The sequence below is a fragment of the Salminus brasiliensis genome, chromosome 1 (genome assembly GCF_030463535.1).
Source record: "Salminus brasiliensis chromosome 1, fSalBra1.hap2, whole genome shotgun sequence".
Lineage (NCBI taxonomy): Eukaryota > Metazoa > Chordata > Actinopteri > Characiformes > Bryconidae > Salminus > Salminus brasiliensis.
The window spans coordinates 78,882,588-78,897,755 of record NC_132878.1 but is presented as its reverse complement, the minus strand read 5'-3'; the positions used below and the strand labels follow the sequence as shown (position 1 = coordinate 78,897,755).

Genomic DNA, 15,168 nt, shown 5'->3' with positions numbered 1-15,168 from the left:
AATTTATAGTTGTATGTAAACGTCTGGTTAAGTAAAGTATGGGAAAGCATTTAGTCAACACTCACGGTTTGAAGATGGCTAGTTCTTCAAGCTTGATTCTTGAATTTTGTTTTGAGAGTCATCATAAATATAATCGTCAATATTCCACAATATTCAATATTCCTGTCATTATGTATATTATGTAGATTTGTGGAAAATCTGTATGACACAACAGAAAGTTACTTTTTTATTACTCTTGTGCTCATACAGAAAGAATATAACCCAGCATATGATTGTAATAGTAATAATAAATATTGGTTTTCATATTTGTATAAAATTTGTTCTTATATGTTTTTTATTGTTTTGTTTTTTTTAAAGTTGGTTCTTTGATGTACCACATAGGAACAAAAGTATTGGGACACATGCACTTTTATTGTTTCTTCCAAAATCAAGGGCATTGAAAGGAGCTTTTTGTTGGAGTAACTGTCTCTACTGTCCAGGAAAGACTTTCTACTAGATTTGGGTAATTTTTGGATTATCACCCCCCCTGACTGATTCTGATTTTTTCAACATATCCACAGTCATGGAGGTGCCCCAGTACTTTTGTCCGTTTAGTGTATGTAGTTGTAAGAATCACTTGTGTACAAAGTGTGTTTAATGTGTTCCACCTAACAATGTGTTTAACATGTACAATATGTGACGTTCTCAAATGATTGCTCATGTGTTTCCTTCTCTTGTAGGACTGCACAGTCTATGAGACGGAGAATAAGATCCTGCATGTGGTAAGCCATGTCCTTCACTACCTCTGTGTTCTCTCCTTCAGCACTATAAAGTCCCCAGTAGACAGAGACTGAGAGTCTGAGACTCTTGTAGTCATGGCCTTAAGGACCACACCTCTGTATAATGCACAGATAGAAGTGCTCTGGAAAAGCTTGCTTCAAACTAGTTGCTGCTTAATAAAGTAGTAATTAGCAGCCAGTTGGTTAGACACTGCTGGCTTGATAAGGTTTTGCAAGGGCTTTTACAATGTTTTTGTCAGTGAAGTGGCGCCAAATGGGTAAACTATTTGATGTATGTTATTTAACTGGCCACTTCGGCACATTTAAAGCATATAATGCTATTTACAAGGGTGTAATGGTACACAAACGTCGCACTGCGGTTTGGACCTCATGGTTTAGTATGAGCACGGCACAACGGAAAAAAAATACCAAAAACATTTAAGACTAACCCAGGTTCCTTTTCATTTAATTTGAACAGACAGTTGTGCAAGATACAGTTTGTTTCATCTAGTGCCGTATACTGCCCCTGAGATAGTTCATGTCAGTCCTGTGGTGTGTTAATTAGCATCATAAATGTGCATAATTAGCATGTTAAATGTGCTTTTGTTTTTTCACACACACACACACACACACACACACACACACACACACACACTATACAACGGCAACATGTCATCATTGCCCAATCCACCATGATTTTATGAGTTGAAAAAAGATTCGCCATGTGTCTTTGCCATCAGCAGCCGGAATCCCAGCTAGCACAATTGTCCGTGCTCTCTCCGGGTGGGTAGATGGTGCTTTCTACCCTGATCACTTTGTTGCAATGTTGGCTGGCGCAGACGATTGCTAGCTGGTGTATCAGCTGCCGAGCAGTGACTGGCTTTTCATGTATCAGAGGAGAAGTCCTTCCCTCCTAGTGTTGGAAGCATTGCTAGTCGTAAGGGGAACTACGCACGAGTGGGTTAATTGGCAGTACCAAACTGGGAGAAAACGGACAACCCCCCCTTAAAAAAAAAACAAAAAACACAAGTTTACCACCGAACCATGACCTTTGTAAAAATATACACGGACTGGAAAATGGTAGGCTAAACCCATACCATTTACATTACAGCTTTGGTATTAAAAAGTAATAGAAGTGTGCTGGCATGTTTCATGTATTTATTAAGTCCACTTCTCCAAGCTAGGGCTCTAGGAACCTTCCTAGGAACACTAGGAGTGCGAAGGCTAGCATAAACTTCCTCTAAGATATGTGAATCCAGCTGAACACATCTTTTTCAACTGCTGCTAATGCAACATCATTGGACAGCTCAAGAACACTAATATAATATCAATGAAAATATCAATGATCAACACCTCCCCCCACAAACTTTTGAACAGTAGTGTGGAAGCCTCATCGTTTCACTGACTGTGGTTCAGCTCTTCTCTGACAGTGAAGCAGAGCTGGGTTTTGTGTGTATGAGCCTCAACCAGACAGACTGAAATAGCAGTTGTGATACGATCTCAATATGCACCATTTGTGTGTGTGGGAAGTAATATAATCTAAAGATTTCGCCTCATTCTTTGGCTCATAGTCTCTGCAATCTTCACTGCCAACACTGCACACACACACACACACACACACACAAACACACACACACACACACACATGCACACACAGCCATTACAGCTCAACCATCAGCCTTCCCACACACAAACACACATAAGGCTACTGCCTGTGTCTATGTGCTTGTGTGTCAGTTTATATGTGTGTGTGTGTGTCTCAGGTTGAGCTGTCACTGCTGGGCTGGGCACAGCTGTCATTCTCTCTGAATCCCTCCGCTATAAATACCTCCACACCGCACCCGCCAGCTCCAGCTTTTATTTCCCACCACCCGCACACACACACAACGCGCTTGCCTCATCTTACTGACTGTGGGAGGCAAAAAACACACACACACACATAAATAACACCGGATAGAGAGAGAGAGAGAGAGAGAGAGAGAGAGAGAGAGAGAGAGAGAGAGAGAGAGAGAGAGAGAGAGAGAGAGAGAGATTAAACAAAGAGGGAGGGAAAGAGAGAGGCAAAGAAAAATTGGAGAGAAAGAATGAGTGAGTGAGGCAAGGGTGGACAAAGGGAGAAAGGTAGAGAGTGGGGCAAAGAAAGAGAGAGAGAAGGACAGAGCCAAATGGAGGGAGGACAAAAGGAGAAGAAGAGTGAGGGAGAGATGACAGTTGGTGAAAGTGAGAGAGAGAAAGAGAGAGAGAGAGAGAGAAATCAAGACAGAGAGGAAAAGATAGAGGCAATAGAAAAGAGGCAGAGACAGGGGCAAGGAGGGAGAGGAGGGAGACAGACAGACAAAGAGAGGGAGGCAGTAAGGGCAGGGAGAGAGAGGTGTTGACAGCAGACAGACATTATAAGACCTACAGGCGCAGAAGAGAAACAGTAAACTGAGCCAAATAAATGGGAGGAATCGGAGCGAAGAAGAGGAAAGCAAACTGACAGGATGTCAGAAAGAGAGAAGGAGCGAGTGAGGAGGAGAGAAAGATGAAAATGTAAACACGTGGAGAGAGCTGGAGAGCGTAAAACAGCACAGGGAAGACGCTGCGACTGACAGACACGGTGAGGTCGCATCAGGCAAAGCACAAGAGTGAGGCACATCACATCAGGAAGAAAGAAAGAGAGGAAGGGAAAACGGAAAGAAGCGGGGCGGGGGGGGTGTAAACAGAGGAAGTAGCGAGACCTGTCGCTGGGTTTCAGTGCCATGTATAGCTGCTTGTGTTGATGCTGCAACCACTTCACTGAAAGGACTGGCTCCAGTACAGCTCTCGCTGTCGCTCTCCCTCTCTCTCTCCCTCTCTCTCTTGCTCTCGCTCTCTGTTTCCCAGCCTGAGAACATCAGCAGCAGTCATTACAGAACCATCACACAACCTCAACACCAGCACCACTTCACTCCTCCTCCCCCCTTGGAAACCAGCACAGACCCCTCTTCCGTGCCTCTCCTCGGCCAAAACTAGGCCTCGGTTCCCATGGGACTACTCAGCTCTCGCCCGAGGCACTGCACATGCTTAACCAAGCGAATTTCAATACTCCTTATAAACCACCTGTTTACTGCAAGTGTGGGAGCAGAAAAACAGCACAGATTAGGGCATGAACATGAAGCCCGAACCCATTGCAAACTCAACCCGACCAGGTCCAACTGGTGCTGTTAAATTGGAAACCTAAAACTGACCTGAACCTGCTACTCTGAACACAACTGTGCACTACAGCAGACAGAGAGTGTAAAAGAGAAAATGAATGCATGAAAGTGTCCTGTGATCATGTATTATTCAGCTTCATGGGAACCCTATGTTTATCTTAATAACATGAATATGATTAACAGTGGTAAACTGTACAAAAATAATGTGACTGAACCCCCTAAACCCAAACCCTGTGGGACACCACAGCATAGCCTAAACTAAATCCTTACCAAATAATTCAGAATTAATAACTAATTTGACATACCTAACAGGATTATAATACAGTATAATTCAATTACTGAAGCAAATTCTCCCAGTACAGTTTCCCAGTTCCATTTTTATGTCTATAATTGGTTTGCATGTCTATAATACCCAGAGCAGGGCTATTATCAGTCATTCCTTCATTCATTCCAGTCAGTGCTTCTATCATTCCTTCATTTCTTACTTTTTCCTTTTGCAAACTTGCAGATTTATTAAATGGAGTTATGAAACAACCAAAGCTTGGGAGAAGGACCATGCCTGAAGCTTCTCCTCCTTTTAATCGAACGGCCTATACATTTTCCTTCCGCATCCCATGACAAGGTTTCTGCAGAGTTGCTTGTGTACACGTAAAATGACCTCAAAAGAAATCCATCTGCTCTACCATCATCTCTGCCTTCACCTCCCAAGTGTAACCTGAATTCGAGGAGTCCACCTCTTTACCAGCTCAGCTAAACTCCCACACCAAACCCTATGATTCCTTTTATACCACATCTGACTAAGACACTCAAGCCCTAGAATCTGACTCTAGAATCTGAGAAATCTAGATACTACACATACAAACAAACACACAGTGCAATATCTTAGCACAGTTATTTCTTCAGCCTGAGGTTTTTTTAGGGCCCTGACCTACTAGCTCAAAGCAGAAGCACAGCCTGGAGTTCTTTCCCCTTCCTACGGGCATACACTCTTTTCTCATACTACACTCGTATAGCGAAGACAAAAAATTATCTACACTATATGTCTAAAAGTTTTGTTGTTGTTATGTTGGACACACACAGCTTGCATAGCAAAACCTCCAGAGATCAGCAGTGCTAGTAGAATGGGATGCTCTGGAGCCCTATTCCAAGGATGGGTTATAAGGGTATAAAGGCCTCCAGCATTGGGCTGTGGAGCAGTGGAACTGCGTTCGTTGAAATGAGGAAGCGTCTAAACTTTTTTTGCTTTGGTTTGGTTGGAGCGTCAGAATTCTTTATCCCACATCAGTTACTTGACTTGACTAATGCTCTGAGTGCAATCAGATTTTCTCAGTAGTGTTCCAAAATCTTAACGGAAAGCTTTTCTTGATTTTGAACAAAACAGTCGATGAGCAGGTGTCCACAAACTTTTGTCCATGTAACACAGATGTAGCTGTGTTTGACAGGCAGTGTAGCATGAGCTAGAACACATTTGTGTGTGCCACAGTGTAAGGAACCATATGGATTGTGCTATTAGGTTGTACTGCAAACTTCAATTCAATGAAACAGGGCTTTTCTATTGTAGATAATCTACAGTGTGTGTATGTGTTGTTTTCCCTGTAGTGCAAGACCTTATCAGGGGTTTGTGACCACATCATCTCTCTGTCTTCGGATCCTCTTGTATCTCAGTCGGCCCATCTGGAAGTGGTTCAACTGGCCAATATCAAACCGACTGAGGGCCTGGTAAGACACACACACATAGATATACATACACGCATACGTGAACTAACTGACTCACAGTCTCACTGACAGTGGTTGTGTGTGTGTGTGTGGAGTGGGCTGAGTAAAGCAGATTTTCCCTCCCCGCTGCTGTGGAGACTTGGCGTGTGCGAGATAAACGAGATTAGGCTAAAATCAGATAAAAGTGCTTTACCCTTGGTGGATTTTTACCCCTGCTGGAGTGTGATGCACGCTTGTGTGTGTGTGTCTATGCATGCAAGACTCATTACAGTATCCCTCATGGTCACACAGCTCTGCCTCCAATCACAGCCAATCAGCTCTCATCAAGCCCCTCTCTTCTGATAGACCTGCTCTCTATTAGCAGCTCCAAAGCTGTGATTCAAACGTGGTTTAAATAACAATGCCGACCTACTTCCATCCTCGCTCACCCTGTATTACAAATCACTCACTAACAGTATGACAGAATTGGGTGCGTTTGAGAGGTGGTCTCTGTTAAGCCCCCAGTATATTTCAAACAATGAAAAAAACATGCCAGCAGTATATTTCAGTGACGTGCTGTCATGTGTATGTTAAAATATGCCATGGAGTAGTTCGTATTTTATATTGTTCTCTGATATTGACATTACAAATTAAGCAGCATTATGCAGCATGTTTACCCTGAAATAACAGCTTTAAAATTATGTTAATGCTCCACTGACTTGAAAAAGTGAGAATAGCTATTTGATTATTGTCACTCCAGGCTTGACTTTCTAACTCTTGTAAGGTGGGCAGGGCAACACTTAGATAGATAGTGATAGCTACATAATATTGCGTAATCTGAGTCATATTTGTGTACAATCCTGTAATATTACTGTACCAGGTTCTTTCCTCACTTTCAGTGTGGTTCTGTATCTGCTTGTCCAGAAATCTATGTGTAAAGCATGTCCTTTAGTGATGGCTCAAAGCATGAATTACTCTTCCCGGCGGGAGAGGGAGCTCAGAAACAGAAAATACCAATTCTTGCATAATGCTGCTTTAAAGAAGAATTCTGCTAATTTAAAAAAATCTGCATTTACAAAATGTTGATCTACGTTATTTAGTGTTTAAGATGTAAACAAATTGAATTAGTTAATTGTAGATATTTACTGTTTCTTACAGTGGTGGTGTTAAGTACTGGGATTACAATGTGTACAACACAAATATTGCCATTTGTTATCCCCCAAAACCACCAGTGAACCTCCATGCACGTGTTGTCTTTTTTCATTATTATTGTTACCCAATTTCCTCCCAGTCACTGGGAGTAGCTCTATAATTGCAATGCTCTCGACACTTGGAGGGTGAAGACAACCACATGCTTAGGAACATGTGCAGTCAGCCACCACCTTTTTCTAACTGCAACCAGTGCTGCATCACTAGGCAGCCAGTGCGCTCAAAGGAAAGTGCCAGATGCCTAGCTGTGATATATAATGGCCAATTGTGCTTGTGCTGTTGGTGAAGCAGTATAACTAAGAATTCGAACTTGCAATCTTTAGCCCATAGGGCCAGCGCCTTAGTCTGACCCTTAGGTTTTATTTGTGACGTTGATTATGGTAAAATGGTGGAAAATCTGAAAATAATAAGTTGTCTTTAAGGACTTTTTTGCCTTATGACATCCTGCATGCACCAGAATGAATTTTAAATATATGTTTAAGGTCATTGGCTTCTCTCCAAATGATCACAAATCAACATCTCAGACATCAGTCAGCACTTTCATTACCCGTTCTTGTAATAACTTTCTTTGATATAGAGTCTGGGTCTTATCACCACCACTGTGGACAATTCTGCTCAGTAAGTTTCGAGAGAACAAAGCATTTCATATCAAACCACCATGAATAGCTTTCTTTCACTGTACCACTGAATAATGTGGTCATTTTTAAGATTAGTTGAATTCCTTTTTAATAAGAAATGTTCAACCAGCCAATCATCAGTCTTGTAGCTCCACTTCTGCAGACTGGAGTAGTGAGGGGTTGACAAAATGTGCATCCACTTGTGCTACAGTCTGTATTTGTACAGACTGTATAAGGTGGGTGTTTCTTATAAAGTGGCTAGTGAGTGGGAGCAGAATGTAGGTGTTTCTAATGAAGTGGCCAGTGATTGTGAATTCAAAGTAGAGATTTTAAGTGGCCAATGAGAAAAAAGTGTAAAGTTGTTGTTTCTAATAAAGTGGCCAGTGAGAGGCTGTACATGGTAGGTGTTTCTAATAAAGTGGGCATTCAAAGTAGGAGTTTCTAATGCTAAGTGGGTGGAAGCACAATGCAGGTATTTCTAATAAAATGACCGTGGATGTGCAAAGTAGGGATTTTTAATAAAGTGACCAGTGAGTCGAAGTTTGAAGAAGGTAACCAGTGATTGGGATGTCAAGGTAGGGGTTTCTAATAAAGTGGCCAGTGAGTCAAAGTGTCAAGTAGGTGTTTCTAATAAAGTGGTCAGGGATTCATCATTGAAAGCTGGTGTTTTTCTAATGAAGTGGGCAGTAAGGGGAAGCACAAGGTAGGTGTTTCTTATAAAGTGGCCAGTAATTGGGCATTCAAAAGTACATGGTGGGTGTTTCTAATAAAGTAGGCATTCAAAGTAGGTGTTTCTAATAAAGTGGCCAGTGAGTTGATGTGCAAAGTAGGGATTTTTTAATAAAGTGGTCAGTGAGTCAAAGTTTAAAGAAGGTGTTTCTAAAAAGTAACCAGTGATTGAGAATTAAAGGTTGGGGTTTCTAATAAAGTGTCCAGTTAGTGGAAGCACAGTGTAGGTGTTTCTAATAAAGTGGATGGAGAGTGTACATATGAGAGAAAGAATGTTTATGTGTGTGTACTTGTGTCTCGGTTTATTTGTATTGTTTTGCAGGGCATGTACATCAAGTCCACATATGACGGCCTTCACGTAATAACTGGAACCACTGAGGGAGTAAGTGCTTTCACCTATTTTTACAGTGTGTTTGTGGGTAAGAACATAACTTGCTGTCTCTCTAAATGTTTTACACATTTCTAGATTCTCCATGGCCTGTATGCCTGAACATTGCCTGAACAGTCCGAGTTGTTGCTCATTAAAACAAGCAGAGAAATTCCATTGGAAGTGCAGTTACAGAAATGTCACTCATGTTTGAATTTAATGTGAAGTGACTGTTGTGCTTTACATCAAAACAAAGGACGTCGGAGGTACTGAGTCAGACCTGATGATACAGAATGGAAATCGAGTGTAAATGTAATGAACTGTGTAAATAGCAATCTTAAGTGTGGACGTCTTTGTATAAGAGCTGTCAATCAATGCCGATGAGAGATGGTGGGGAGGTGATGAGATACAGTGTCTTAATACACTAAGAAGAAGCATGAAACAAAACGACGTGTGTGTCAGATGGGACCAATAAAAGCCCTGACTAAGTGTGATTGTGTTGGTGTAACTGAGATATGATAGCTTTGGTAGACACATAGGGATTGAGATAGGCAGGGAGATAGAGGATAGGGGGAAAAGGGAGAGGGAAAGGGAATGTTTGCACAGATGTAAAGAAGCATCCGTGGACAAAATCCCTTGTCTGCATTAATACTTAATAACAACTTTAACTCTAATATCTCAAGTTTGAAATGAATAATCAATACAATAATATAAATTAAAAATGAACATACACACACACACGTTATTAAACACTGGTCAAGCAGCTGTTCAAATTTTGGACAGCGATCTGTGGCCAAGCATTCCAGAGAGGGTTGGTGGGTTGGCCTGCTCTCTCCCCTCATCACTTAGCAAGATGCTGATCAGTGCAGGTGTCCGTCAGCTGGTATAACTGGACTGGCATGGAAGCGTGTTGAGCTGCCCAGTGGTGTTGCGTTAGCGGCAGTTTAAAGAGATGCAGTGATGCTTCGCGGATTCAGGAATCATGTGCTAGCCTTCGCTGTCCAACACTAGTTCAGATTTATAAAATGCAGGACCAGATTTACTGTGATGTAAAGTAGAAATAGACCCATTATAACACGTTTGCTTTTCACAAACCAACATCTGCATTAAAAAGGTGCTATTGCTCGTGTGCTCCTTTGTTTACTCTGTTGGTGATTCATAAACCATACTTCCATACAACCAACTGCCTGTATCACTACTATTTACTTTCACCTTTATTTTGTCTTGTCGTTACTTTTAGGAGTGGATTGTTTAAATGAATGGAAGTCACTTTTACATTTGGCACCATGATAATATTGTTTTTTTCCCCATTGTTTTTGTGTCTTTACTCTTTAATCTGTGGTTCTTTTCTATTTTAAGATTTTAAGTCTATTTTGCCACAAAAACATGGAAAAGCTCTGGTCATTAAAATGCATAACCTCATCATTCATTTAAAGCCATCGTATTTGATACATAGTAAAGTTTATCAAACTTCTACAACAGCAGTGATAATTACATAATTAATTGGCTTAAATAACTATGAAAAATATACAAATAATATTAAAAATAATAATAATAATAATAATAATAATAAGATTAATAAGAAATTTAATTTTTGCTCTGTAAATTTTGTGCTCTGTATTATTTAGTTTGTTTACTGTGGCTGTTACTGAAGTTGTAAAAACACTTTGTTGGTAAAGTAAGAGCAACGTGCTGTGACCTGCCACTGTGACTTTAGGCGTATAAAGTGTGTCTACCACCCTGTTTCTTATTGTCTGCTTTTTGCTGCGATTTGAAATGCAATACGCATATTCATCATGCAAATTGACATAAACAGCAACCGCTGATTCACTGTGGTGGCAAATTTAAAATCTAATGTTTTTTTTCCAAAATATAGCAGACTAAGCAACGCAAAATGAAATGTGGCTTATAAGCCAAGCTGGCACTTGACCCAGCACTTCTCAGACTGCTGGAGCGACTGCTGCTCCACTACTTTTTGATTAAGGTCAGGCCTCTTATTCTGAACAAACACGAACACGTTTCCTAAACACACTGACCACTGATTTATAGACAGGCCGTGAAACTCACCAGCAGAACCAATTAAAAGATCCATTTGAGCAGGAGGAATGGAACATTTCCCAAAATGTCAGAAATGATTTCAACTTCTATGAGAGGAGCCTGAGCTCACAAATCCTTTAAATGCTTTTACTGCATTGCACAGACTGTTATTTATGCACTTGGTCACAGTTTGTGCGCCTATACTGTGTGGAAGTTACTTAAAGTCAGTTGCAGTATTTCTTCCTGTAGGCTTAGTAAACTCAAATTTGATGTTCTTCAGAGAGGAACGTCTAGCTCAAGCCAGCTGTTTATTTATTCATTTATTTATTCATTAAATTAATACATTTTGCCCCATCACTTTCGGAGATGTTGTACCACCCCTGCCTCCAGGCTAATTCACAAGTAACTGAATGAACTGTTTCCATCTCTCTCTGTCTCTCAGTCTCCAGCTGACCGCTGTAAAAAGATCCACGCTGGTGACGAAGTGATCCAGGTGAACCATCAGACAGTGGTAAGGCTCCATATCTTCTCCTCGTGCCGCCATTCTCCCTTTGCCCCATCCCTCCATCCTTCCATCCATCTCTTGCACTCTCCAGCACTTTCCGGGTGTGTGTCCATATTTGCTACACCCTGACCACCAACCAGTCTTTTTCTGGGGTGCATGTTTTTCAGTGACCAGCGCGTTTACACACGTTTACAGAACTACACACATGACCACCTGCCTTTACCTGGAACGTTACTGACTGGTGGCTAGCTAACGACCGGCCCACTCACTTAGAAAACGGCCAAAGTTGTGTCAGTGACATAGACAACTCTACTTCGCACAAGCCTAACATCAACCCAGACCATTCAACAGTAAAGCAATAGCCTCAAAGCCACCGCAGGGTTTAGCAATGAGCCATGGGCACGCAGTTGCACATGACTTAGTCACAACAAGACGCATTTGCCCCTGCCCAACCACAGTAAATAATGGAATTGGCAGTATATCCACTTGCATTGCTTACATTGCTCAGGCACCTAAGGCACTGCCCAGAGGTCTTTAAGTGGTTATAAACAACATTTAACTATTTATTCTTTGTTTCCGTATAGATACACTATATAACATTACTATTTAAGTTATTGATGTGTTGACTAGAGGAACACAGGTACACAGGTCAGCAGCACACCTGAATTACTTTAATGAAAGACTAGTAGAGAAAGTAGATGCTGCATAGTGAATGAAAATATTGGGCTTTCTTTAAGGAGAGCTTTGAACCAGTTTTATAGGTCTTAGACTTTTGCACAGAACAGTATGTCTATTACCTGTACTGTGTGTGTGTGTGTCTGTGTGTTTGCCCTTATGTAATGCAGATATTTCTGTACATTTCAGCAGTGATGGAGTTTTTTTTTTTACCAAAGGAGATACTATGTAATATCTTCATGGGCACACTTAGAAATGGGTATTTTGTTTGCCTGTGCTATTAGTATTTATATTATACGTTCATGTGCTTTAGTCCTGTGGGCTTATTATTCAGTTATAAATCTCAGGATTCATTATTCAGTATCTGCTTTAAATTATTAAAGAGCTTCTTTGAAACTGATCTGTGATTTGTGTAGTTATTAGACTGAGCAGTTGAATTGTGGGCCTAGAAAAAGGAGCCTCAGGGTTTCATGGGTTAACAGATTGTATTTCATGGGGAGTTAGCTGTAAGCTGCAGTGTGAACAGAGTGCTGATCTGTGTCATTGACGTATATGTGACTATGGAGACCACAATGTGTATGTGTGTGTGTGTGTATGTGTGTGTGTGTGATTGCTAAACCACTTTTTTTTTTTATCTAGGAGCAGTGTTGCGGAGGTTTGCTTTGACGTAACAAGGAGATGACTGAGCTCTGTGTGTGTGTGTATGTGTGCTTGTGTATATGGGGAAGCAGTAAATGACTTCAAAGTTAGGCATTCTGTCTGAAGGGTCATTATTCCTTTGATGAATGTGAGGTGATTATTAATTTTGTATAATCTTGTACACGCTGAGTGGTTTGGAACATTCTAAAAGGCAGCTTTGTGGTTTTTGCAGGAAATGCCAGCATTACATTACAGATATATATATATATATATATATATCAAAGCAAGATTGAAGCACCTGGCAAATCGAAGATAGCACAAACAAGGCATTTTCTTATAAGAATGTTTTAAATAAAAAAAGTAACGTATTACTTTCTTTGACCCTTTTCTTTTATTTACTTCCCAACTTTCTCCTCAGTTTGGTCATTTTCAATCCCCACCCACTAGCTATGTTGCCCCATTGCAAAATACTACCAGCAGGTGAAGGCAGGCTTGTGCTTCCTTGTCGAGCACTTTGTAAACCGCTGCTAATGCAATGTCATCGAACTACTGAACATGCTTGAGGGATAACGCTAACTGCTAGTTCTGTTAAATCAGCTAGTAGATGTCTACATTTGCTCCAATCACACTGAGTGACTGGACATAGGGAGGGTCATGCTACTACACCTGGCCAAGTGATGTCCCAGACTGAGCCTAAAAACTCCTAATGATAAGGCCAGTGCTTTGACAGTTGCACCACCATTGACCTTTCTTATTTCTTTGCTTTGAATCTGTAGCTTTGATGAACATTGAGCCCTGCTTATTAATATGTCAATTACAGTTTTAATAACTGTGGACTAGCATTCCCAGTAAGTAACACGCCACCACTTCTAATTAATAAATTGCGCTAGTTGGTGGTAGTAGGCGTGCTCATGGCTCGCATTTAGTTCCACATGCAGCTTATATAGTCTCCATAGTAAAACACTGCCAGTGGGACACATTTGAGGAGCCACATATGAGCCTATAGTGATGGCTGATGTTATGCGTTGGCTAGATGGATGTAAAGCCCCCAGCACTGGTCTGTATAGCAGTGGAACTGAGTACCTTTGGAGTGGCAGAACTAATCATCCAACTAATCATCCACCTAACCTCACAGATGCTCCTGTGGCAGAATGCATTTAAATCCTCCCAACAATGGTCCAATATCTATTGGAAAGCCTTCCCAGAAGAGTTACTGCAGTGAAAGGAGGGACAAACTCCTAATTATTCCTATTGGTTTAATTAAAAACACAGAATGAGCAGGTGTCCATACACTTTCACTGCGTATTGTATCCCAATATTGGAAAAGATGAACATTTAATATCTGTATTGTAACCCTAGTCACCGTAGTCCACCATCTCGATTGCCCTCTAGCTGTGTGCTTCCCATCTGTCCAAATGATACACAGTTTGAAAACAGGGGAATGTTTTCTCTGTCACCTGTGGCCTTTTTTTAATTTACTCTACCATCTTCCATTCCACAAATGTTTGTTTATCTCCCCCGTTGGCCGTTCTGTTGCTGCAGCTAAGCGTCGCCCTGCTCTTTTCTGATGAAAGATCAACAAGACTGAAGCCTCATTAATCCTAAATTAATTAGTGCATTGTCAACTGCATTACTGGGAAAAGCATGGCTAATGTGTGATAAGCGACTCGTGTTTGGAACCACAGAAAAAAAAACACACTACAATACTACAATAATAAATAAATAAATGAATAAATGAAAGCCTCACGGTAAATACAGTAATCCTTTAACACAGTGTAAACACACCTCACCAAGAACAATTACCCAAGATAAACAACTCAGAGGAATTGCTTGAAGGAGACACTGTAATAATGGAGGCAGATGTTTTTGCTAGTCTCTTTAGAAATACTTGTGCTGTATAGTGGTCATTAAGGGTCAATGCAGCATCTAGTAAGTTTTTCAAGGTTTGCAAACAAGTTAAATTCATTATTTGCCAAAAGAAACTACTTAAACACTATGGAGAACCGACAGTTCTTGGTCCTGAGCGACCCCTACAGTCGGGAAGTGTAATTTGTGCTTTTAGCCAACACTACGGGACGATTCTCCAGATGTACTGAGAGATATAGAATCGTCACTAAAAGTGAAAGAAGCATGTGGACTGATGTGTAATTACTATACACTGCGTGTTGCTGTTTATCTAAATAATCCATGCATTCGTCCATCACTACTGGTTCTATGGCGATATAAGCTTTCCAGAACGTTGGTGAAAATGCATTCCGTTCATCCTGATGGAAAACTGGAACAAACTTTGGAGTAGCTACACAGGGTAGAGTTTCCAGTATAAAATGCTGGCAAGCGGGACTGTGTTGTTGTGGCGTAATTGAAGTGAAAATGACAATGCAGAATATATTTAAAAAACCAAAGCGCATGTCAACACTGAAACCAAAATTCTCCTGTGATGAAGCTAATTGATGAAGCTGTCTGCGCAAGCTGTGAACATTAATGTTGTGCTGATGTTCCACATCTTCAGATTCTGTAGTTAACCAGCCTTTCATCCACACATTTTAACTAGTCAAAAATGGTTAAGGAGAAACTAATCTACAAGGTGGAGAAAACAGAGCAATATGACCCTACATCATGATGAAATTAGCTGAACTGAACTTAAAATGTGTAGCTAAAATAGCCCAATCTTAACCATGAATTTGCAGTGAAAACAGGATACATAGAAAAATAAGTAGCTAGAATTTTTTTTGGGAGTTTTTGCTCTCAAAATGTAAGTATC

General features: G+C 40.8%; 1 protein-coding gene across 8 annotated transcripts in view; it reads left to right on the top strand.

Moving 5' to 3' along the window:
- The window catches only part of cnksr2a (connector enhancer of kinase suppressor of Ras 2a), a 157,369-nt gene that overhangs the window by 63,376 nt on the left and 78,825 nt on the right, over positions 1-15,168 (top strand). For all 8 annotated transcript variants that reach the window (XM_072690210.1, XM_072690198.1, XM_072690195.1 and 5 more), the window contains exons 5-8: positions 720-761; positions 5,534-5,653; positions 8,507-8,566; positions 11,031-11,099. In XM_072690210.1, coding sequence (XP_072546311.1) covers positions 720-761; positions 5,534-5,653; positions 8,507-8,566; positions 11,031-11,099 — 291 coding nt within the window. The remainder of the gene's footprint in view (positions 1-719; positions 762-5,533; positions 5,654-8,506; positions 8,567-11,030; positions 11,100-15,168) is intronic.